This window comes from Sorex fumeus, unplaced genomic scaffold (genome assembly GCF_029834395.1).
Source record: "Sorex fumeus unplaced genomic scaffold, SorFum_2.1 ptg000047l, whole genome shotgun sequence".
Taxonomy (NCBI): Eukaryota; Metazoa; Chordata; class Mammalia; order Eulipotyphla; family Soricidae; genus Sorex; species Sorex fumeus.
In genome coordinates this window covers 6,640,224-6,665,112 of record NW_026606104.1, presented here as the reverse complement: position 1 = coordinate 6,665,112, position 24,889 = coordinate 6,640,224, and the positions used below count along the sequence as shown (strand labels likewise).

The 24,889-nt window shown below is 40.1% G+C and overlaps 1 protein-coding gene across 1 annotated transcript; it reads left to right on the top strand.

The window, feature by feature from the left end:
* Nucleotides 1–2,815: 2,815 nt before the first annotated feature.
* Nucleotides 2,816–19,301, top strand: FCRL1 (Fc receptor like 1). The gene is made up of 9 exons (XM_056122818.1): nucleotides 2,816–3,035; nucleotides 4,144–4,431; nucleotides 4,580–4,861; nucleotides 5,207–5,323; nucleotides 6,542–6,569; nucleotides 9,255–9,337; nucleotides 9,525–9,596; nucleotides 10,506–10,537; nucleotides 19,230–19,301. The coding sequence occupies exons 1-9, from the start codon at nucleotides 2,816–2,818 to the stop codon at nucleotides 19,299–19,301; spliced, it is 1,194 nt and encodes a 397-aa protein (XP_055978793.1).
* The last annotated feature ends 5,588 nt before the right edge of the window (nucleotides 19,302–24,889 follow it).

Here is a 24,889-nt window from a genome sequence, read left to right as displayed (position 1 = left end):
GAGATGTAGGTGCAGGATATTCCCAGGAAAGTGCATGCCTGTCGCTCCATAACAAACAGAATACAAGGGGCAAGAGAAAATCAGCAAAGAAGAAATGACATTCCTCTAAGTCTTTTCTGAATTGATCAATTCTCTAGGCTTTATGGACTGTGTTTGAAAGATGCAATATAAGTTTGAGAAGCCAGTGGAAAAGAAACAAAGGAAAAAGTCAATATGACATAAGAAGATGAGAAACATTTGTTTTTCAAAAACTTCGTGTTTTTGCTTTGTTTTATTTGGGGGCCACACCCATTGTTGCTCAGGGCTTACTCCTTGCTTTGTGCTCAGGTATCACTCCTGGTGGTGCTGGGGGACTATATGGGGTGCTGAGAATCAAACCCAGGTTGGGTACATGCAAGGCATGTGCCCTACCCACTGTACAATCGCTCACTATTTCCAACTCTAGTGATAGTCACTCATAATCTCTGCCCTGTCTCCTCTCTCCTCCCCAAAGTCACTTTTAGTTTATGGATAGAAATTTCAAAGAGTAAGAACCAAGTTAACGGCAAGGGTTGCATTCTGGAAGTTTATGCTGTGTAGGGCAGAATGTGTGCTTCAGTGAAGCAGTTAGCAAGTGAGGTTCATAGGTCCTGCGAGGTAGGAAATGGAAAGAGAGTAGTCTATATATCCAACTGGCTAGGTTTTGAATCTTATTCCAAAGCTGAAATAAGATTAAAAGATTTGTGTGTGTGTGAATCACAGTGACACATACATTTACAAAGTTGTTCATGATTAGGTTTCAGTCATAGAATGTTCCAACACCAGTCCCTTCAACAGTGTATATTCCCATCAACAGTGATTCCAGTTTCTCTCCTGCTGTCACCCGCTCCCTGCCTGCCTCTGTTGCTGAAACTTTCCTTCTTCTCTCTCACTTCCCTCCCCCCTCTCTCAGTCTCTCTTCTTTTGGGTCTTATGGTTTACAATACCGATAATGAAAGGTTGTCAGGTATATCCCTTTATCTATGTTCAACACTAAGTTCCTGTCCAAAATGATCATTTCCAATTATTATTGTCATGTTTATCCCTTCTCTACCCTAACTGTCCTTCACCTCACACACACTCTTTTTTTTGTTGTTGTTTTTTGATTAACCATTTTTATTTATATTTTACTTATTTATTTATTTTTAATTAATATTTTTATTAGTGAAACACCATGAGGTACAGTTATAGACTTACAAATTTTTGTGCTTGGGTTTCAGTTATACAATGATCAAGTACCCATACCTCCACCAGTGCCCATCCTCCACCACCACGGGTCCCAGCATCCCTCCCACCCCCCATTCCCCCATCCCACCCTGCCTCTGTGGCAGGGCATTCCCTTTTGTTCTCTCTCTTTCCTTTTGGGTCCTGACACACACTCATTTTTAAAAAATTTTTATTAGTGAAACTCCATGAGGTACAGTAGTAGATTTACAATTTTTTGTGCTTGGGTTTCGATTATACAATGATCAAATACCCATCCCTCCACCAGTGCCCATTTTCCACCACCATGGACCCCAGTATCCTTCCCACCCCTATCCCCCCCACCCCACCCTGCCTCTGTGGCAGGGCATTCCCTTTTGTTCTATCTCTCCTTTTAGGTACACACACACTCTTGTGTCAAGCTTCCAACCATTGACCAGTCCTCCTGGCCCATGTTTACCCTGACCTTGAATATTAGTCTCATACAACACACACATATTTATATTGCACAAATGGATGTAATTATTCTATACATGTCCCTCTCCTTCTGACTCATTTCTCTCAGCACGATACTTTCCATATCCATCCATTCATAAGCGAATTTCATGACTTCATTCTTCCTAACAGCTGTGTAGTATTCCATTGTGCAGATATACCATGATTTTTGTATTGAGTCATTTGTTCTCAGGTACTCTGGTTATTTCCAGATTCTGTTGTGAATAGTGCTGCAATGAACATACAAGTGCAGATGATGTTTCTACTTTGTGTTTTTGGGCACCCAGGGTATAGTCCCAAAAGTGGTATTGCTGGGTCAAACAGGAGCTCAATTTCTAGTTTTTTGAGGAATGTCCAATTGTTTTCAAAAAGGCTAGACCAGTCAGCATTCCCACAAACAGCAAAGGAGAGTCCCTTTCTCCCCTCATCCTTAGCAGCACTGGTTGGTCTTGTTCTTTTGGATGTGTGCCAGTCTCTTTGGTGTAAGATGATATTTCATTGTTTTTTGAGTTTCATCTCCCTGATGATTATTAGAGATGTAGAGTATTTTCTCATGTGCCTTTTGGTGATTTGATTTCTTCTTTGAGGAAGTTTCTGTTCATTTCCTCTCTCCATTATTAATAGGGTTGGATGATTTTTCTTGTAAAATTCTACCAGTGCCTTATATAACTTGGATATTAAAACCTTTATCTGATGGGTATTGGGTAAATAATTTTTCTCATTGTGGGCTGTCTCTGTATCTTGGTCACCATTTCTTTTGAGGTGCAGAAGCTTCTTAGTTTAATGTAGTCCCATTTATTTATCTTTGCTTCCACTTGTTTGGTCAGTAATGTTTCATCTTTGAGGATGCCTTTAGCTTCCCTGTTGTGAAGGATTTTGCCTATGCTTTCTTCCATGTATTTTGTGGATTCAGGTCTGATATTGAGATCTTTAATTCATTTTGACACTAAGTGCTTTTTTCTTTCTGGGGGATTAATGTAGGAATATTGCATGAAGTGGTTTTTATAAAGAACTTTGAGACCCATTCTCTGGAATATATGTTTAATTCTTTTCTCTAGTGCTAATTGCCAGCCCTTCTCAGCCCAAAGAGGGAGGCTCAATGACACTGACCTGTAAGACCAAACTCACTCCAAAGGAATCAAGTGTCAAGTTCTGCTTCTTCAAAGATGGTCGACCCCTATCAGACTGCAAGAACATCCCAGAGTTCCAGATTAATGTCATGAGAAAAGAAGACACAGGATACTACTCATGTCAAGCAAGGACAAAGGAAATCAGTACCATCGATACCAAGAGCACAGGAATAGTGATCAATGTACAGAGTGAGAGCCAGAGGGCCCCCTGCCTGGTTGGGTGGGAAGGGCAAAGGCATATGCTGTTCTCTGACTTCTGCTCTTAAGTGAATAGGAGCAGTGTGAGAGATGATCCTTGTTTCTACTAGTATCATACTATGAAGGGTCCTCCTTTATCTTTGCTCCTCCCATTCAAGGAAACAAGGGGGTATTTATGAAACTCTTACTGTGCATCTTCATTGTGCTGCAGAGTCTGGGGAAATAACTGCCCAATATGCGGTCCCTGCTCATAAAAATTTGGTGCTCAACTGAGATCCTGAACAACAAAGGTGAAATAAATATGCCATGTGTCATGTAGGGGTTGACCATTCATAACACTGTAAAAGAGAAAGAAATTTGACTTAGATGATAAAATAAGACTTTGTGGAAGATTATTTTGATTAAGGACTTAAGCAAAAGAAGTTGGGGGCATGATTATGAAAAAAACTGAAATAATGAAAAATGGGTGTCTTGTGATTCTGAATTATGTTATACACACCAGCATAAAATATTCTAGCATTTCCTTCCATTCTCAGACAAAGCTATATCCATTGTACCATAAAATAAATATATGATATCTCCATAACACAAGGTTTTCCCAAATTTGTTAAGACCTTATCACAAGCCAGGATGGTCTACAAACAAAAAGACTGTTTAGTCCTTATACGGCACAGCCTATTCTACAACATTGCATAATGTCTAACTGAACCCTCACACAGTAAGAGACAATCATCATTCCCATATTCATTTTATAAATTGAAAGTTGAGTCTCACAGAAGTAATTTTATTAAGCATACACAGTAAGGGTTAGAGCCAACCTTTATTCCAAAGCACTTAATTTTCAACGTGGATTTGCAACCACCATATTGTGCCTTGAAAAATGAATTTGGTCAGGCTCTAGAATTCAGGATTTCCAAAAAGATGATTGCACATTCTCTATGGTGATATTATGGTGTCCTTCTACCCTATCAACACTAAGTCAACGATAACCAATTTCAAGAGCAGATTGACTTGGTACGAATCTTTTACTTTTACAACTGTTCCACTTGATTAGTTCCTCCCTAATCAGGTCCTCCTGTTTCTCCTGGTGTTTGTGCAGGAATCCCTGTCAGTGACGTGAACTTGAAGACTCGCCCTCAAAGCGGACAAGTGGCAAAGGGAGATAAGCTGATTCTTATTTGCTCCGTTGCTGTGGGCACTGGAAATATCACCTTCTCCTGGTACCATGGGGAAATGGGTATTAATCTGAAAACAAAGACTCAGAATTCACTGACAGCAGAGTTTGAGATTCCGATGATGAAGGAGAGCAATTCTGGCCCATATTACTGTACAGCTAACAATGGCCATGGAAACAGTCTCAGTGAATTGGTGAACATCATTGTCAGAAGTAAGTTTATCTATTAGCTCAGTTAGCCTGTCACAAAAGGGGTCCTAGAGCACTTGAGAAAATGGAACGGTTTTGAGTTTCTGAAGAAAAGGAACCTGAATCTATCATATAACACAGACTCTCTCTGATAGCCTTCCATTTCTGTCAGTTCCAGTGTCTCGTCCTGTCCTCACATTTGGGGATTTCAGGGACCAAGCCACGGTGGGGGACATGGTGGAATTTCATTGTGAGGCCCAGAGAGGCTCTCCCCCAATCCTGTACCGGTTTTACCATGAAGATGTCAGCCTGGGAAGCAGCTTAGCCCCCTCTGGAGGAGGAGTGTTCTTCAATATTTCTCTGACTGCAGAACATTCTGGAAACTACTCCTGTGAAGCTGACAATGGTTTAGGGGTTCAGCAGCATAGTGAGGTGGTGATACTCAATGTCACAGGTATACTCAAACTGAGGAATGGTCTCAGTCAATGACCTCTTGCTTGCTATCTTTCTGCTCTATTTTTCTAGTATATGCTACTAAGGATGGGGGTTCGGTTGGAGGTGCTGCTCTAGGAGATGTATCTGAGGAGGGCTGGGGGCATGACGTTTGGGGCACCTCACTTCTCTGTTCATTAATAAAATAAGCTTCAAATCCTTACATAAATGAGTCTATACCCCTCCAGCTTTGACTCCACTTTTCTCAAGGAGAGCAGACTTTGACCTCACTCAAATTCAAGAAATTTGCTCTCCACAAAGAGAAGTCCTTCTACTTGGTAGCTCATACATAACTGTCTCCCCTCAGTGCCCATGAAGGACAAAGGGGACCCACTTCCTTCAGGAATCATTGAGGGGGTGCTTGGCATCATTGTTTCCACTACAGTTGCCATATTGTTCTGCTGTTGGCTCAAGAGAAAAATAGGTTAGTATTCATCAATATTTATATTTTGTTATTTTGTTTTCACCAAAATAGACTAGATATGTGGCATGTATATTTTAAAAGAAGTATATATATCCATTTGATACTCTGTCTTCAGATTTGCTCACCTCACAACATGGGAATGATACCTATTAAAATAGTGCAACATCCCTAGGGGTCAGGGATAGTATAGTATAGTGGGTAAGATGTTTGTCTTGCATATTATTGAGCTGGGTTTGGTCACTGTCACTCTGAGTGCCACCAGGAGTGACTGAGTATTGAGTCAAGAGAATTCTCTGAGAACTGCTGGGTGTGGTCTAAAATAAATTAGATAGTGCAAGATACTTAGTAAAGTTCTCTATTCCCTATGTAGTCCCAGTTGAGGTTTAGCTGATATCTTGTGCTTTGGTGGTTTAATTTTCATACATAAACACAATTTATTATAAAAAACTCAGCCATGTGAAGAGAAATACAGCTATCAGTTTGGGTTATATTTATCAACTCCCAGTTAGAATTAATGCATCAATTTTCATTTGCCTAATATTTGTATTGCCCTGTGGTTTTACTTCTCAATGGAATGCCATTAAATCATCTGTATATTGTGTCTACTACTGGATATTTTTTTCTGTTTCTGCTTCTTCTCCAAGAGGCTTCATGTGGACACTAAGCCTACAATTTCTTTTGTTAGTCTTTTTTCAGAGAATAAGCTAGCAAGCTTCTTTCTATTAATGATGACTACATATATTTTGTATGTTAGTCTTGGTGTCTTGTTCTCTGCTGACAAGCTGGAGAAGGAACAAGAGAATACAATGCAAAATTCTTATTGAAGTTCAGGATTTTCCTGAATCTGTCTGTAATGTGACTGTGGCAGTACCACCTGTTATGAGAAAATAAGGTGAAGTGATTTTCAAACCAAAACCAAGAAATGTTATAGATGGGAGGACTCAGAGGCTTCACTCAAGTACTAGCCCAGATAAAAATTGTCCTTAGAAAGTTTAGCTGATTATTATTATTATGCACCTGAGTTCCTCTATCTCCAATAGAAAAGGATTGACCTAAATGTTCATCATATAAGAAGATCTCTTGAATGCAGTCCTTGCTGCAGTGGGCCTCATCTTTGGAGGCACAATTCATGCACAGGGGCTGTCTGAAAGCACCAAAAACAAAGAGAAATAATTGTCACTATCCTCTGATGTGTCTGCTTCTTTGTTTGACTTGCAGGAAGACGTCCAGCTAGGGATCTGGTCAGGTGAGGCTTCTGCTTTCTCCTCATGCGTGTGATAATGCAAAACAAAACAAAATAAAGCAACCCTATTTTATATTTATTTATTATTAGTGAATTAAAAATGTTTTATTAGTGAACCATGAGGTATAGTTACAGGCTTACATACTTTTGTGCTTGCGTTTTAGTCATACAATGATCGAGGAACCATCCCTCCACCAGTGCCCTTTTCCCACCACCCCCACCACGTTCCCTCCACCCTACCCCACCTCTGTGGCAGGCATTCCCTTTTGCTCTCTCTCTTTCCTTTTGGGTGTTGTGGTTTGCACTACAGATATTAAGTGGCCATCATGTTAGGTCTATAATCTACTTTCAGCCCACATCTCCCATCCCTGGAGAGTCCTCCTTGCACCTTTTACTTGGTGGTCCCTTCTCTATCTGAGCTGCCTTTTCCCCCAGCATAAAACCATCCTATTTTAAATTGGATTGCCTTTTCTTCCATATTTCATTACATTGCAATGGCCAATCCAGATTTCGTCCATTAATAGCATTTTTCTATTCTTTTTTTACTTATTTAGTAGTTTCAATCCTCTTGTCATTGTCCTTCACTTATGTCCTCCACAAAATCTGTAGAATATAGAAATTACATTTCTTTTGTTCATTTAATTTATCCATTCAACCAAATAACCAATGTCTGAGAGGCTGTCAGTTATTCTGCTCAGTGTTGAAAGTTATGTATATAGGGAAACATCTTGAGAGTTTCTTTACATAGTAAGGACATATACTCATTTCTGTAATATGTCTGAGAATAATAAGCATACTGAAAATTTGTTGAAGAAATTATTTACAAACCTAGAGTAAAAAAATTTAAAAAATACTTTCATCTGGGGCAACCAAATGTTTAGTTGAAATATTTTTCAGATGTTATTGTTTGTCAACAGCACAATAAAATATTTTCCCCAGGGTTAGAGAGATAAATTAATGAGGAGCAAATGCTCTGCATGCAGGAGGCCAGGATTTGATCCAGCACTGCTAGGGAAGAGCCCAGATCTGAGAATGAGTGACTAAGCACAGAGCTGGGAGTAACCAAGAATTTGGGTATAGCTCAAAAGCAAAAAAGCATATATACAGATATATGTATATATATACATACACATATGTATGTATAAAATCTTATATTTATATATATGTATATATTATCCGGAGATCACAATTACATTCTTTCCATTGGTGAATGTACTTGTTTACCCTTTCTTTCAAGGGATTTTCTCTATAGTTACCTGTTTTTAATCCAGGGTGAATCAATATTTTTTTATAAAAGACATTTTTATTGATTGAGGTTCTGTGGTTTACAATACTGTTAATGTGCATAATTCCAATATCACCCTGATCACCAGTGTACCCACCCCTGCCACCAAAGACCTTAACACCCCTCCCTTTCAACCCCATCCCACAAACTCAGTTGTGTGGATTACTTCTTCCATTATGAAGCTGCTGGTCCTCTGTTGCTATCTTGCTGTGTGTCTTTAAGTCCCATATATATAAAAGAGTATGCCATATCCATCACTTTCCTTCTGACTGACTCCCCTCAGCCAGACATCCTCTAATGTCATCCATGTTGCAGAAAATTGCCTAATTTTGTTCAATCTTCTTGCTGTATAGTATCCCATTGTGCATATAAAACAATTTCTTTTTAATTTTTTAAATTTATTTTAGACAGTTACAAGGCTTTTCATGTTTGGATTTCAGTCATATAATATTCCAACACCCGCCCCTCTACCAGTCTACATTTCCTAGCACCACTGTCTCCAGGTTCCCTCCCATTGCTCCCCACCCCCACCCCCTGTCTGCCTCTATGGCAGGCGCTTTTCTTCTCTCTCTCTCTCTCTCTCTCTCTCTCTCTCTCTCTCTCTCTCTCTCTCTCCCTCTCTCCCTCTCTCTCCTTTTGGGCATTTGGTTTGCAATATTGATATTGAACGGTTATCTTTTAACCCTTAGATCTTGTCCAGCGTGATCATTCTCAGCTATTATTTTCATACAGATCTCTTCTCTGTCTTACCTACCCTCAGCCCCTCATACACTTGTGGTTATTTACAACCATTGACCAGTCCTCCTAATCCATGTTTTCTCTGGCCATGGATATTATTCTTATGATATATATTCACATATTCATAAATGAATGCAGTCATTCTATATCTGTCCCTCTCCTTCTGACTCATTTCACTCAGCATGATACTCTCCATGTTCATCCATTTATAGGAAAATTTCATGACTTCATTTTCCCTGACATCTGCATAGTATTCAGTTGCATAGATGTGTCATAGTTTCTTTATCCATTCATCTGTTCTTGCCCACTCAGGTTGATGAAACAATTTCTTTATCCATTCAATTGTGGTTGGGCATTTTGGTTGTTTCCATAACTTAGCTATTGTAATAAGCCTTGCAATGAACATAGGGTGCAATATATCCTTTAAAATGATTGTTTTGTGTTTTTTTGGGGATAGATGCCAGGAAGCAGTTTTTTTAGTTTTATGGGAATTCGATTCCTATATTTTGGTGAGATTTCTATATTGCTTCCATAAGGACTGAACAAGATGATTGAATCAGTATTTCTTTATTCAATATTTACTAAGCAGCTATTATGTGAAGGAACAATTGAAGGTATGGATATGCTATCATAGAGTAACATCAATTATGGCCCTTGTATTGTAGGAGCCCATCTCATCCCAATCTTCAAGATCCCACTTACATCAACTCACCTGAATCAGAACAACCAGAGGCTGACTATGAGAATGGTAAGACTTCCCCAGTACCCTGGGCCAGGGAAGGTGGAGTGATCTGAGAAAGAACAATGTGATCTTTGGTCTGGTGCCAAACCTGGATCTCCCAAGTCTCTTCCACCTCATTTGTCCAGGATAGGGTTGGTCAATGATGTGGCTGGAAGAAAGATTCTGTTATGATGCCTCTTTTTTTCTCTTTCAGCGAATGTTGCAAATGGCAATGAGGTTTATTCTTTGGTGTACCAAGTGCAGCAGGAACGGCCATTAGGAACAGGTGAGAGATGAGGAACTGCAGATGTCTCTGACATCTTGAACAAGAGGACAATCAGTGGCCATGTGTAGCTGTATGGCAGTGTTTCCTAGCACTGCTGCTTCTACCCTAGGAGCTGTCCAAGAGCATTGTTGTGTCTTTGTAAAGACTGTCCTTTGGTCTGGAATTTGCCTTGAGCAGAACCTAGTTCTGATGCTGATGTGACAGTTTATCTCACATGTGTTCTAGTCACATGACTATATTGAAACTGATACTGTTGCCTGCCCTATTGAGCCTCCTTAATATTCCCCGAAACACCTATCACAGATGCCTAGTTATTGTCACTGTCCCACACCATATATGGTATTCCCAGAAATGTTGAGAGGTAGAAATTCCAGCAGGCGGGGTACAAGGTAAGTTGAGAGATAGTACAGGGGTTAAGGTTCTTGCCTTGCATGTGACCAAGAGTGGTTCTATCTCTAGCATTTTATGTGATCCCACAGATTCACTTGTAATAACAGAGCTAGGAATAGATCTTGAGCACCACTAGGTATGGTGTAACCACAGTCACCCTCTGCAAAACAAACAAACAAAAAATTCTAACAGGCATACCTTCCCTGTCCGAAGATATCAATTTCCTTGTAGGTAGCAAGTGATTTTATTTGTCATAGGCAAAAAAGTAATATGGAAAGTATTAATGAAGCTGAATCACTGGGAAATAACTAGAAGAGGAAAGTATCTTCTTCTCTCTTTTTTTCTAGTCTCTTTTCTTCATTTATTTTCATTTCTAAGAGTCAAGCCTTACACATAAAAAGCAAGTACTCTGCTGCTAAGCTAAATTACCTGACCCCCAAACATCTTTACTAAGACTAAAATAGTGTCAAACTTTGTGTATCAATGGAATCTTACGGTGCTGTATCTTTTTCTCCACAGTAGAATCCTTAAGGACACATACAGAACATAAGGTAAGTTAGGAAGTACATCTCAACCATATTCTATCTGTGACTCCTTCTCACCTTGTTTCTCTCCTGTGGCTGCCTGGCCTACTGGTTTGACCCTGGCCCAGGGTACTGGGGAATTCTTTCAAACTTTAAAAAAGGAAGCTCAGATAGAGAAGGGAGCACCAAATAAAGGGTGTTGGGAAGATCCTCCCAGGATGGGAGAAGCATGCTGAAAGTAGACTATAGACCAAACACGATTGCCACTCAATGCCTCTCTTGCAAACCACAGGACCCAAAAGGAGAAAGAGAGAACAAAAGGGAATGCCCTGCCACAGAGGCAGGGTGGGATGGGGGAATGGGGGGGTGGGAGGGATGCTGGGACCCATGGTGGTGGAGGATGGGTGCTGGTGGAGGGATGGGTACTTGATCATTGTATAACTGAAACCCAAGTACAAAAATTTGTAAGTCTGTAACTGTACCTCATGGTGTTTCACTAATAAAAAAATGACAGCCATTTAGGAAAAAAATATAAAGATCCCATTATCTATCTCTTCCCTCTTTCTTACATAATGTACTGCCGTATAAGTACTGCACGCTAACCGATTGCGCCATTGGTGCTCCACGGGAGGACCGTGACCTTACTGGGCCGTGGGTATAACTACATTTGATTATAAAAAGTGTCATTTACAAGGAAAACTTAGAAGCTATAGCAATGTACATGCATATTATTTTTAAATTAAATAATAGTACATATCTAGCCAAAAAAATCTATTCATTTGAAATTTAAAAAAATTTTTTTTTATTAGTGAAACACCATGAGGTACAGTTGTAGATTTACAATTATTTGTGCTTGGGTTTGATTATACAATGATCAGATACCCATCCCTCCACCAGTGCCCATTTTCCACCACCATGGATAATATCCCCCCCACCTCCACCCCCCATCCCCCCCTGCCTCTGTGGCAGGGCAATCCCCTGTGTTCTCTCTCTCCTTTTGGGTGTTGTGGTCTGCAAAAGAGGCATTGAGTGGCAAACATGTTCAGTCCATAGTCCACTTTCGACATGCATCTCCCCTCCTGGGAGGGTCCTCCAAACACCCTTTATTTGGTGTTCCCTTCTCTATCTGAGCTGCCCTTTCCTCTAGAATGCCCAACTGGCCACTAAGCTATGGAGTAATCCTCCTGGTGCTGATCTCAGCTATTCTTGGGTATTAATCTCATATTTTGTTACTTTATATTCCCCAGATGAATGCAATCTTTCTATGTCTATCCCTCTCTTTCTGACTCATTTCGCTTAGCATGATACTTTCCATGTTGTACCACTTGTATGTAAATTTCATGACTTCATCTTTTCTAAGAGCTACATAGTACTCCATTGTGTAGATGTACCGAAGTTTCTTTAACCAGTCATCTGTTCTTGGGCATTCAGGTTTCTTCCAGTTTCTGGCTATTGTAAAGAGTGCTGCAATGAACAAACAAGTGCAGATGTCACTTCGACTATACATTTTTGCCTCTCTGGGATATATGCCCAGGAGTGGTATTGCTGGGTCAAACGGGAGCACAATTTCTAATTTTTTGAGAATCGTCCATACTGTTTTCCAGAAGGACTGAACCAGTGGACATTCCCACCAACAGTGAAGGAGTGTCCCTTTCTCGCCACATCCGCGCCAGCATCGGTTGCTTTTGTTCTTTAGAATGTGGGCCAGTCTCTGAGGTGTGAGATGGTATCTCATTGTGGTTTTGATCTGCATCTCCCTGATGATTAATGATGTAGAGCATTTTCTCATGTGCTTTTTTGCCATTCGGATTTCTTCTTTGAGAAAGTTTCTGTTCATTTCATTGCCCCATTTTTGGATGGGGTTGGATGTTTTCTTCTTGTGGAATTTAACCAGTATTTTGTATATCCTGGATATCAACCCCTTGTCAGATGTGTATTCGGCGAATATCCTTTCCCATTCTGTAGACTGTCTTTGTATTTTGGTCACTGTTTCTTTGGAGGTGCAGAAGCGTCTTAGTTTAAGATAGTCCCATTTATCTATCTCTGTTTTCACTTGCTCGGCCAGTGGCGTGGCATCTTTGAAGATACCATTAGCTTCAATGTCATGGAGGGTTTTGCCAATTTTGTCTTCAATGTACCTTATGGTTTCTGGTCTGATGTTGAGGTCTTTAATCCATTTTGATCTTACTTTTGTACACGGTGTTAGGCAGAGTTCTGGGCCCATTTTTTTGAATGTAGCCGTCCAGTGATGCCAGCACAATTTGTTAAAGAGACTTTCCTTACTCCACTTCACATTACTTGCACCTTTATCAAAGATTAGATGATCATATGATTGAGGGGAGATGTCAGTGTATTCAACCCTGTTCCATTGGTCTGCAGTTCTGCCTTTGTTCCAGTACCATGCTGTTTTAATTATTACTGCTTTGTAGTACAGTTTGAAGTTAGGAAGGTTGATTCCTCCCATTTTCTTTTTCCCAAGAATTGCTTTAGCTATTCGTGGGGGCTTATTGTTCCATATAAATTTCAGGAGTGTTTGCTCCATTTCTTTGAAGAATGTCGTGGGTATCCTTTTAGGGATTGTATTGAATTTATACAATGCTTTTGGTAGTATTGCCATTTTGACAATGTTAAGTCTCCCAACCCATGAGCAGGGGATATCTTTCCATTTCCTCATGTCCTCTTTTATTTCCTGAAGTAGCGTTTTGTAGTTTTCTTTGTACAGGTTCTTTACTTCCTTAGTTAAGCTGATTCCTAAGTACTTGATTTTCTGGGGCACAATTGTGAACGGGATTGTTTTTTTCATGTTGCTTTCTTCTCTCTCACTGTTTGCATATAGGAATGCCATGGACTTTTGGTTATTGATTTTATAGCCTGCAACTTACTATACGAGTCTATTGTTTCTAGGAGTTTTTTGGTGGAGGTTATTGGGTTCTCTAAGTATAGTATCATATCATCTGCGAATAGTGAGAGCTTGATTTCTTCCTTTCCTACCTGAATGCCCTTAATATCTTTTTCTTGCCTAATCGCTATTGCAAGTACTTCCAGTACTATATTGAACAGCAGTGGAGAGAGTGGGCATCCTTGTCTCGTCCCTGACCTTAGGGGGAAGGCTCTCAGTTTTTCCCCATTGAGGATGATGCTTGCTGTAGGCTTGTGGTAGATGGCTTTAATTATGTTGAGGAAGGTCCCCTCTATACCCATTTTGGCTAGGGTTTTCATCATAAAGGGGTACTGGATCTTGTCAAATGCTTTCTCTGCATCTATTGATATAATCATATGCTTTTTATCTTTTCTTTTGTTGATATGATGGATTATGTTGATTGATTTCCGAATGTTGAACCATCCTTGCATCCCTGGGATGAATCCTACTTGGTCATGGTGTATGATTTTTATGATGAGTAGTCGGATTCTATTTGCTAGTAGTTTGTTGAGGATCTTTGCATCTGTGTTCATCAGGGATATCGGTCTGTAATTCTCTTTCTTTGTGGTATCTCTGTCTGCTTTTGGTATCAGTGTGATATTTGCTTCGTAGAAACTGTTTGGAAGTGTTTTTGATATTTCAATTTCGTGGAAAAGCTTAAAGAGGATTGGGAGTAAGTCCTCTTTAAAGATTTGGAAGAATTCAGTAGTGAATCCATCCGGACCAGGACTTTTGTGCTTGGGGAGACTTTTTATTACCATTTCAATTTCCTTGATGGTGATAGGTCTGTTCAGGTATTCCAGGTCTTCGTGGTTCAGCCTTGGGAGTCTGTAGGAGTCTAGGAATTTAACCATTTCCTTGAGGTTTTGATGTTCCGTGGCATACAGTTTCTCAAAGTACTCCCTGAGGATCTTTTGAATTTCTGTAGTTTCTGTTGTAATGACCCCCTTTTCATTTCTGATTCGGTTTATTAGGGTTTTCTCTCTCCCTTTCTTTGTGAGTTTTGCTAGAGGCTTATCAATCTTGTTAATTTTCTCGAAGAACCAGCTCTTGGTTTCATTGATCTTTCGGATTGTTTTTTGGGTTTCCATCTCGTTAATCTCTGCTCTGAGTTTTATTATTTCCTTTCTCCTGTTCGGGTTGTGCTCCTTTTTTTGGTCCTTGTCCAAGCTCTTAAGCTGTGAGGTTAGGTTACTTATGTGTGCTCGCCCCTCCTTCCTGAGGAATGCTTGTAGAGCTATAAACTTTCCTCTTAACACAGCTTTTGCTGTGTCCCATAAGTTTTGGTAACTCGTGTCCTCATTTTCATTCATTTCTAGGAATCTTTTGATTTCCTCTTTGTTTTCCTGTCTAAGCCACTCGTTGTTCAGTAGAGCACTGTTTAATTTTCAGGTGTTTGATTTAGTTTTCTGTTTTTGTATGTGATTTGCTTCTAATTTCAGCGCATTATGGTCTGAGAAGATTGTCGTTACAATCTCTATCTTCTTAATTTTTTGGAGGCATGTTTTGTGGCTCAGCATGTGGTCTATCTTGGAGAATGTTCCATGTACGCTTGAGAAGAATGTGTATTCAGCTTTTTGTGGATGAAGTGTCCTGTATATATCTACTAAGTCCCTTTCTTCCATTGTTTCCCTCAGATGAAGTATGTCCTTGCTAAGCTTGAGTCTGGTTGATCTATCAAGAGGTGACAAAGCAGTGTTGAAGTCTCCCACTAGTATTGTGTTGCTTTTGATGTCTTTTTCCAAATCTATGAGTAGTTGTTTTAAGTACTTTGCTGGTCTCTCATTAGGTGCATATACATTTATTATTGTAAGTTCTTCCTGTTGTACAGATCCTTTGATCAATAAGAAATGACCTTCACTGTCTCTTATGACCTTCCTCACTCTGAAATCGATGTGGTCTGATATTAGGATGGCTACCCCAGCTTTTTTCTGGGAGCTGTTTGCCTGTAGGATTGTTTTCCAGCCTTTGACTCTGAGCCTGTGTTTGCTTTGACTATTGAGATGTGTTTCTTGCAGGCAGCAGAATGTTGGGTTCAATTTTCTAATCCATCCTGCCACTCTATGTCTTTTATTTGGCGCGTTTAGCCCATTGACATTGAGAGAGATTATTGTTATGGGATTTTGTCCCATTCTTCTGTTGAAATTTGGTGTATTTGAGGGGCCTTTCTTGCCTTAAAGTAGCCCATTTAGTTGTTCTTGTAACCACGGTTTTGAGTCTATGAAGTTCCTGAGCTGTTGTTTGTCTGTGAAACTGTGTGTTGTTCCTTCTATTATGAATGAGAGTCTCGCTGGGTAAAGTATTTTTGGGGAGGCATTTATTTCATTGAGTTTTTTCACTATGTCCCACCACTGTTTTCGGGCCATAAGGGTTTCATCAGAAAAATCAGCTGTGAATTTTAAGGATGCTCCTTTGTAAGAGATTTCTTTCTTCGATCTTGCTGCTTTCAGAATTTTGTCTCTGTCTAAGGTTTTGGTCATTTTGATCAGAATGTGTCTTGGGGTATTTTTATTCGGATTTCTTCTAGCTGGTACCCTTTGGGCCTCCTGAATATGGTCACAAGTTTTCTTCAGCTCTGGAAACGTTGTAGCAATGATGTCTTTGACAGTTTCTTCTTCATCAAGGTTTTCTTCCTGTACCTCTGGGACTCCAATAATTCTTATGTTACCCCTCTTGGCTTCATCACGATCTTCTCTTGCCATCTGTTCCCAAATTGTGAGTCTCTTTTCCATTTTCTGCTCTTTTCTGGAGAGTCTCTGAACTTCATCTTCGAGCTCACTGATTCTGTTCTCAGCAGCTGTTACTCTGCTGCTGAGGCCTTCCACTGAGTTTTTCAATTTGCCTACGAGATTTTTCAGGTCTGATATTTCTGATTGCATTTTCCTCATTTCTGCCTTCAAATCCTCTTGTCTTCTATTGGCATTGCTTTCCATTGTTTCTTTTAGCTCCCTAAGCATCCTAAGTAGCTCCCTTCTGAATTCCTTGTCAGAGAGGTTGTCTAACACTACAGTACTGTTGGTGTCATCTGGGCTAGACTCTTCAATAAGAACGTTTGGTGGGCTTTTGCGTTGCTTTACCATTGTGAAAACTGTGGTTTAGTCCTTAACATTCACTGTTACTATTCTGCTTGATATGCAGTGTGAGTTAAGATAGGCTTATAAGTTATTGGCTACTGTGTTTCTAGTGACTGAGTTATACTAGAGAAGTTTCCATCGAAGAAGGTAGCTTATGGTTCCTATGGCAAATGTAGTGGGAAAATATTTTGCGGCCACATTATCGGCTGCAGCTCCGGAAAGAGTCCCTGGCACTGAGCGAGGAGTTGGGAACGTCGATGGAGCTAGCTGTGCATGCGCAGAGAGGGTCCCAGGCCCTTGGGGGCCGGCTGTACCTGGTTGGAATAGGAGCCCTTCGCTTGGTTGCCCAGAGCTGGGCCTCCGTACCCGTCCCGCGCAGACCAGGGGTGAAACCGGGTTTCTAGGAGGTGGAGCTAGCTGTGCATGCGCAGAGAGGGTCCCAGGCCCTTGGGGGCATTCTGTACCTGGTTGGAATAGGAGCCGTTCACTTGGTTGCCCAGAGCTGGGCCTCTGTGCCCGTCCCGCGCAGACCAGGGGTGAAACTGGCTTTCTAGGAGGTGGAGCTAGCTGTGCATGCGCAGAGAGGGTCCCAGGCCCTTGGGGGCCGGCTGTACCTGGTTGGAATAGGAGCCGTTCGCTTGGTTGCCCAGAGCTGGGCCTCCGTGCCCGTCCCGCGCAGACCAGGGGTGAAACCGGCTTTCTAGGAGGTGGAGCTAGCTGTGCATGCGCAGAGGGTCCCAGGCCCTTGGGGGCGGGCTGTACCTGGTTGGAATAGGAGCCGTTCACTTGGTTGCCCAGAGCTGGGCCTCCGTGCCCGTCCCGCGCAGACCAGGGGTGAAACCGGGTTTCTAGGAGGTGGAGCTAGCTGTGCATGCGCAGAGAGGGTCCCAGGCCTTTGGGGGCGGGCTGTACCTGGTTGGAATAGGAGCCGTTCGCTTGGTTGCACAGAGCTGGGCCTCCGTGCCCATCCCGCGCAGACCAGGGGTGAAACCGGCTTTCTAGGAGGTGGCGCTAGCTGGGCATCCATTTGAAAATTTTTAGCCTGAAGTACCATTGAACTATACTTCCCTCTCTTTATACTGTAAGGTAAATCAACCTAGAGAAAGCAAATAGTTTCCTAATTTAATATTAATGGTTATTTGTGACATTGAAAATAGGTAACTTGAGGAGCTAGAGAGAAATACAGGGAGTAAGTTACTTGCCTTATACTTAGCCAACCTGGGCTCAATACCTGACACCTCATGTGGTCCCTACGACTGCCAGGATTTATTTCTGAGCATAAAGCCAGGAGCAACTCATGAACACCATAATATGTGTTCCAACCTCTTCCTCCCCCATTACCCCAAATCGGTAACTTTTAAAACATGAACAATAGTTAAACATCACTGATAGTATGAAAATAGTTTTAGGAAGACACAGCAATTTCAACTCTGCCTGTGTATGAGGATGGGAAATGCACTGTAATTTTTACAACTCTGCTGTGTCAGCCAGATTCTTAGGACAAAATCCAAGTCTTTGGTAAACTTCAGTGACACACTAAATTTAACATATACTATTGACTGAATCAATCAATAATTATTTCTCAATATTTACTAAGCATCTAATGTGTGAATGGCACTATTGAAGATATGGACAATACCAGAATAATGTCAGTTAAGGAAACAGTAGCATACCTTTCTATGTCCAGATTGATAATTTTGTGTCCACCCTTAAAAAACTGACAACCCATTTAACTTCTTAACTGCTCATAAGAATTAGTGAAGGAATTGAATATCTGTGTCAGTTTAGTTGAAACTCAGTCTACATCCCTCCAGCCTGCTGCGGGACATTTGAAAATGCTTTCCCAGGACCAGTTTTCCGAGTCTCCAACTTTTAAAAATTGATTCATCCAACTTTATGTTTTATGCTTTCTGCCTTGATAAATGTACATAACACACTACATCCACCACCATTCATTTTGTGTCAAACTGACCTCCTCTATTTTTTCCTCCTATCTGCTCCCCTACTTATTTTGATAACCACCATTTTATTGTCAGAGTCAAGGCTTGTTTTTCTTTTGCTTAGTTTGTTCTTTTTCTTTCACAACTTTTTTTCTGGTTCACATGAGCATCGCTCCCTCATCTTCTGACTACTTCACTTTTTTGTGGGGAGTGAGGACCCACACCCAGCAATGGTAAAGGCTTATTCCTGGCTCTGTTCAGGGATCAATCCTAGAAGAACTTGAGGTACCATTTCTGGTTCCAGTGATCAAACCTGGGTTGACTGTGTACAAGACAAAGACCCCTCCTGCTAGACTATAACTCTGCTCCATGACCTTTTTATCACTTTGAGTAACTCAAATTCCATTCATGCCATCGGGTAAGGCAAGATTTCAACTTTTTTCAAAATAGCAGAATAGTGTTCTATCTGGTTTATATATAACAACCTCTTTATTCAGTCACCTGTTAGTGGTCAGTCAGGTTGCTTTCACTGTGGCAATTTTGAGTATTTATATAATGAACATAGCAGTGCACACATATTGTAAAATGAGTGTTTTCATATTCTTTGCATAAATAGCTAGAAGTGGAATTCCTGGATTATATGGTAGATAAATAAGACTTCAATCCATATGCCGTGTGGCCTGTCATGCCAGCATAAATCCCCAGGTTGACTAGGGAGGACAAATGGTGGGAAGTGTGTTCTATGAGTCTTCTTCAATAATCTTACTCACAGAACTTTCTTTTAGGATTCTTCAGCCATCTACTCTAGACTGAAGAAGAGGGATATCATAGATATGGACTATGAAGATGCTATGTAAAGTTATTGAAAATTCTGACTTTTAAAAGCCACCATTCAGTACACGTTAGAACTAATACAGTCTTCAGAGATCCTGTGGTTTCAGCTTTCCAGTATGTCTTCTCCAGGTGCTTTCCTTTATGAGACTATTTATGCATCTACTGTAAAGTAAATAGAGCATAAACCAAAAAAGAGACTACCTAGGAGAACTGATGTGGATGCAGGAGTAGGAAGGACTTTGTTAAGCAGAATCTGATTCCTGCTGGTTGTTTTAGTTATTGGTCAAGTTGTGCTCCACTTTTTTTTTTGGTTGAGGGGGGTGTGAGGGGGGGGTTAGAGGTGCTTATGACTTACTCCTGACTCTGTGCTAAGGGATCACTCCTGGTGGTGTTTGGGATTGAATCTGGTGCCAAGGATTGAATTTGGGCTAATCACATGCCATATAAGCACCTTATCTGCTATGTTCAAGTAGCTCCAGTCTCCAATTTCTTCTTAAAGAGGAAACAGAACAGAACCAAAAAAATTTTTTTAAATTGAATCACCGTGTGACACAGTTACAAGCTTTCATGTTTGAGTTACAATCATGCAATAATCAAACACCCATCCCTTCACCAGGGCACATTCCCCACCACCAATCTCCTCAGTATACCCCCCTTTCCCACCCTCCCCCTGCCTCCATGGCAGACAGTTTCCCCCGTACTCTCTACTTTTGGGCATTGTGGGAGAACAAAAGAATTTGAGGTTTCAGAGGAGCAGTAAATTTAAGGCTGTGCAATCCTGAGATTAGTGGTTTGCAGAATTGCTTCTTAGAGATTAGGGGTCCAGTTAAAATTTTTCTCCAGAAGATCTATCCATAGTTGAGGCTGGGGTAGTTATGTCCTCAGCTATCTATTGATGTGTATTTTTCCCCATTAGTTCTGATGGTATTTGTCTATTTATTAAATATTCTGATATTGTATATTTCAAATGTAAAAATTCTAAATACTATATATTTTTTAAAGAATTTACTCTGTTTATATATATCACTGTGTTTGGCATATCGAATACATCACGGGTGGCTTGCCAGGCTCTGCCGTGTGGGCGAGATACTCTCGGTAGCTTGCCGGGCTCTATATCATTATATAATGATTTCCCACCACCCCCTTTTTTTGCTACTGAGTTTCATTTGATGTCTGTTTTTTTCTGGTTCAATAGGCTATGGGCCCTTGGGTGGTTTCAATATTCTTTGTGATGGGGCTGGAGAGATAGTACAGGGGTTAAGACACGCCTTGAATTCAACTAACCCTGGTTGGTTTGATCACTGGCACTGCAGCACAGGTCCCTTGAGCACAGTTGGGAGTGATCCCTGAGCATACAGCCAAGGGTAAGACTTGAGTAGCACCTGGTCTTCAAATAACTTGTGACAGAAAAGATGAAATCATACAGTTTGCTGAAATTTTGATGAAAATGGAGGGTGTCATGTTAAGCAAAGAAAGTCAGAGGGAGAAGAACAGATATTGGATAAACAACAAGAGACCGAAAGGTATAAAATGTGGGCAAACACTTGTCCCTGGATTCTAGAAATACGAATGCCAAATAAAGGAGAGAGTGAGGATGGGAATGCTGAGATGGACTGGTGAAGATGTAAGAACTTTGGTTAAGAATCTTGGATACCTTGATAGTAAAGAGGTAAGGTGGCCATGTTCGTCAGAGCCATAAGAATTAACACTATTAGAAGCATGTGATGCAATCTTATTTTTCTACAAAAGCTGTTGCTAAGAAGGCCGGATGGGGGGGTGAGAATGAACCTGGGGTCGTAGGTGGAGGGACACTGACACTGATGGTTGGTTTGGAATTAAACATTGTACGCTTGAAATTCTATTATTAATAATTTTGTAAATCATGATGCCAAATAAAAATTTTAAAATATTATTCAGTGTACCCTTGCTCAATTTCTGGTACTATGTGGCTTCTGAATGACTCCGAGAATAGTTCTGCTTGCTCTTGAATACTGCCAGACTGAGCACCACTGTGTGTGGCCCTCTTAATGAGCTTTTTTTTTTACTGTATTTAGTACTTTACTGTTAAGGGTTGATTATTTAATTTTATTAAATAACATCAAATAAGTTAAAATAAATTTTAATATTATAATTATTGGATTTACTAGTAGGTTTTAGATATTCAATTCTGAATTTATCACCCTTTATTTATTATTCATTACAACTTGTTGGATTTTGCAATTTTAGATTTAGAAGTTTGGGCTTCTGTCAAAGAGCATTTCATATTTGCTTTTTATAAGACATGGGAAGGTCACTGTCCCATGATCAAATTTTCATTTTGTTTTGCCACATCAGGTGGTCCTTGAGGGCCTACTTTTGTCTCAATGATTGGGGGTCACTCCCTATAGTTTTTGGGAAACTATGCAGTACAGAGCATTGAACACAAAGGTTCTGCACACAAAGCATGTGACCATTGGATTATCTCCCCCACCCCAACAACCAATTTTTATAATGATTCTTTATTTGTGGTTTCTTGAGCACACCAATGAGAGTAACACAATTCTGTGGTCTTGTTATTTCAGGAGAACATTCTTTCGTCAGTTAGAAATAGTTCTATCTATCAGGAACTGATACAAAGACAAGATTTGTCATGTCTCAGTGCTGCAGAATTTTCGCTCACTGAACCATCTATTTTGACAGTTCATATTTTATGCAGGTATTTTAGTTCCAAGTTTCTCTCTTTTGTAGGCCCAGAGTTTTGTCTCATAATTCTCTGAGACCTTTAAATGGAAAGCTCATAAAAATTACCGTGTGTCATATTCCCACATCTACTTCTCCCCAAGAGAACAGCAATGACAAATTGCATATACACTTTGTTTTCACTTCCTCTTAAAATATAAAATGAGGAAGTTCCCTCACCCACTTTTTTTAGATGAACATGAAACTTTATTTCTAAGAGTAATAAGGAAATAAGGTCACGGTCACAGTCCTCCCGTTGTTCATCGATTTGCTAGAGCGGGCCCAGTAACGTCTCCATCATGAGACTTGTTGTTACTGTGTTTGGCATACTGAATAAGTCATGGGTAGCTTGCCAGGCTCTGCCGTGCGGGCGAGATACTCTCGGTAGCTTGCCGGGATCTCCGAGAGGGGCTGAGGAATCGAACTCGAGTCATGTTGGCCGCTTGTGAGGCAAATGCCCTACTGCTGTGCTATCGCTCCAGTCACACCAAATACGCAAATAACAAAAAAATATTTGTTTTCTATCAAAATATTTCTTTATTTTCTTTTTTTTATTGAATCACCATGAGCAACACTTATAAAGCTTTCATGTTTGAATTTCAGTCATACAATGATCAAACACCCATCCCTCCACCAGTGTACATTTTCCACCAGCAATCCCCAGTATCCCCCTCCATCCCACCTCTCCCCCTGCCTCTATGGCAGACAATTTTTCCCATACTCTCTCTCTACTTTGGGGCATTATGGTTTGCAATAAAGATACTGAGAGGCTATCACTTTGGTCCATTATCTACTTTCAGTACATATCTCCCATCCCAAATGATCTCTCCAACCATCATTGACTTAGTGATCCCTTCTGTATTCCAGCTGCCTTCTCCCTAAGCTCATGAAGCATGCTTCCAACTATGGAGCAATATTCCTGGCCCCTGTGTCTACTGTCCTTGGGTGTCAGTCTCATATTATGCTGTTTTATATTCCACAAATGAGTGCAGTCATTCTACATCTGTCCCTCTCTTTCTGATTCATTTCACTTAACAATACTCTCCATGACCATCCACTTATCAGCAAATTTTATAACTTCATCTTTCCTTAATAGCTGCATAGTGTTCCATTGTGTAGATGTACCAAAGTTTCTTTAACCAGTCATCTGTTCTCGGTCTCTCAGCCTCACCCACTTTTAAGCCTATTTGTTAAACATTTATAGTAGCTTCCCTACCTTCAATCTTTCTCCTTTCTTTCTTTCTTTCTTTCTTTCTTTCTTTCTTTCTTTCTTTCTTTCTTTCTTCCTTTCTTTCTTTCTTTCTTTCTGTCTCCTTACAGCTTTTTTTTCTGGGTTATACCTGAAGTTGCTCAGGGCTTACTCCTGGCTCTGTACTCAGGAATCACTCTTGGTGTGTTCAAGAGACCATATGGAATGCCAGGGATCAAATCCAAGTTGATCACATGCAAGACAACCACCCTATTTACTGTATTGTCACTCTAACCCCATTTATAGTATTTTCTAATACTTGCCTATCACTGAAAAAATGAAAAAAAAAGTTCATTGTTACTTCTGAAATAAAATCTTTTATCAATAACAAAAGATTCTAGTTATCTTACCTTGTTTACTAGAAAGGAGTTGCTCATATAATATATTAAAAATTAAAAATTAATAAAAATGAAAAAATTGTTGAAAGGAAATCAAAATAGAAAGCCAGAAATATAATCAGGATATTGATTCCTGGTTTTTCTTCTCCCATATCAATTGATACCCAGTTGCCAGAAAGACATCTACAGGAAGCTGTCTGGGTGACTCAATTAATGTTTGATATAGTCCAAAGTTCATGGTTCATAGTTTCCCTTGGTCCTTAAACTTCCCACTTGGAAACTCACAGTCCATCTACCATCTGTAAAGTCTACACACAAAAAAATTAAAACAGAAAGCAGCAAAACTTTGATTGAATTTTCTTTTACCAGACTATCCTCAGGAAGTGTAGGCCATTTACCAGCAGATATTTTTCCACATAGAGGGAGAATTACTTCCAATTACAGATGCTTCTCTGTTATCTACGGAGAGCCTCACCAAGTCTTTTTGAACTTCTTTCTCCCCTCCAATTCTAAGATTGAGTTTACTTCCATTCTTTTGCATAAGAATAGCAGTGTTTTCTTTAAGGTGGACAATAATAACTTCTATTGATACAGAAAAGACTGTCACTAATCATGAAGAAGAAATATTTAAAAGCTGAAAAAGAAATAAAAGAAACTTAAAAGTTCATTCATTGTTACTTCTGAAATAAAAACTTTTATCAATAACAAAAGTTTACTACTGCCCTCTGCTGATTTCTGGAGCAAATGTACAGACAGTTCTTCTAGAAGCTGAATTTCTGGGGTAAGTCTGAAGGAAATGGACACTTCCAGTCATCTTTTGTCTGAATTCATTGTCATTCTATTTGGTCTATGCTGGTCCCCACAGAAATGAAGAAAATAATGTACTGTAGAGAATCTTTTGGAAAGAAGAGTCTAGGTCTGTCTTAAAGAGCTTCTGGAGCCTGTCTAGTGACAAACACCTAGATTTCCGTTAGTTTATTCCATTCCAGAAAGTTTTCAAAAAATGAGACATTTTCACTTCTACAAGAATACACTTAGTAACCTGAACATAAAAATCCCCAGTCAAACTTATATAGCAATATAGAGACAAGAGGAAATTAGGCAGCGTGAGAACAGAAGAAAGAGAATGGTTCCAGAGAAAAAATTTCTGAGGATGGGCCCAGGATATGTACTTAGCATATATAGATGACAATCCTTTTAAACATTCAGCTCTTCCCAACCACTTTATCATCTTGTATGTTTTAAACCCAATGCAGAGTGTTTAACCATCCCAGTAGTTTAAAAGAATGGGGAAAAAGGAAGATAT

Bases quoted from the DNA above. Each gene is read 5' to 3' on its own strand.
- FCRL1 (XM_056122818.1), top strand. From the start codon at position 2,816: ATGACACTGACCTGTAAGACCAAACTCACTCCAAAGGAATCAAGTGTC. The intron at 6,570-9,254 runs GTGAGGCTTCTG...CTTGTATTGTAG, and splicing joins CCAGCTAGGGATCTGGTCAG to GAGCCCATCTCATCCCAATC. The intron at 9,338-9,524 runs GTAAGACTTCCC...TTTCTCTTTCAG, and splicing joins AGAGGCTGACTATGAGAATG to CGAATGTTGCAAATGGCAAT.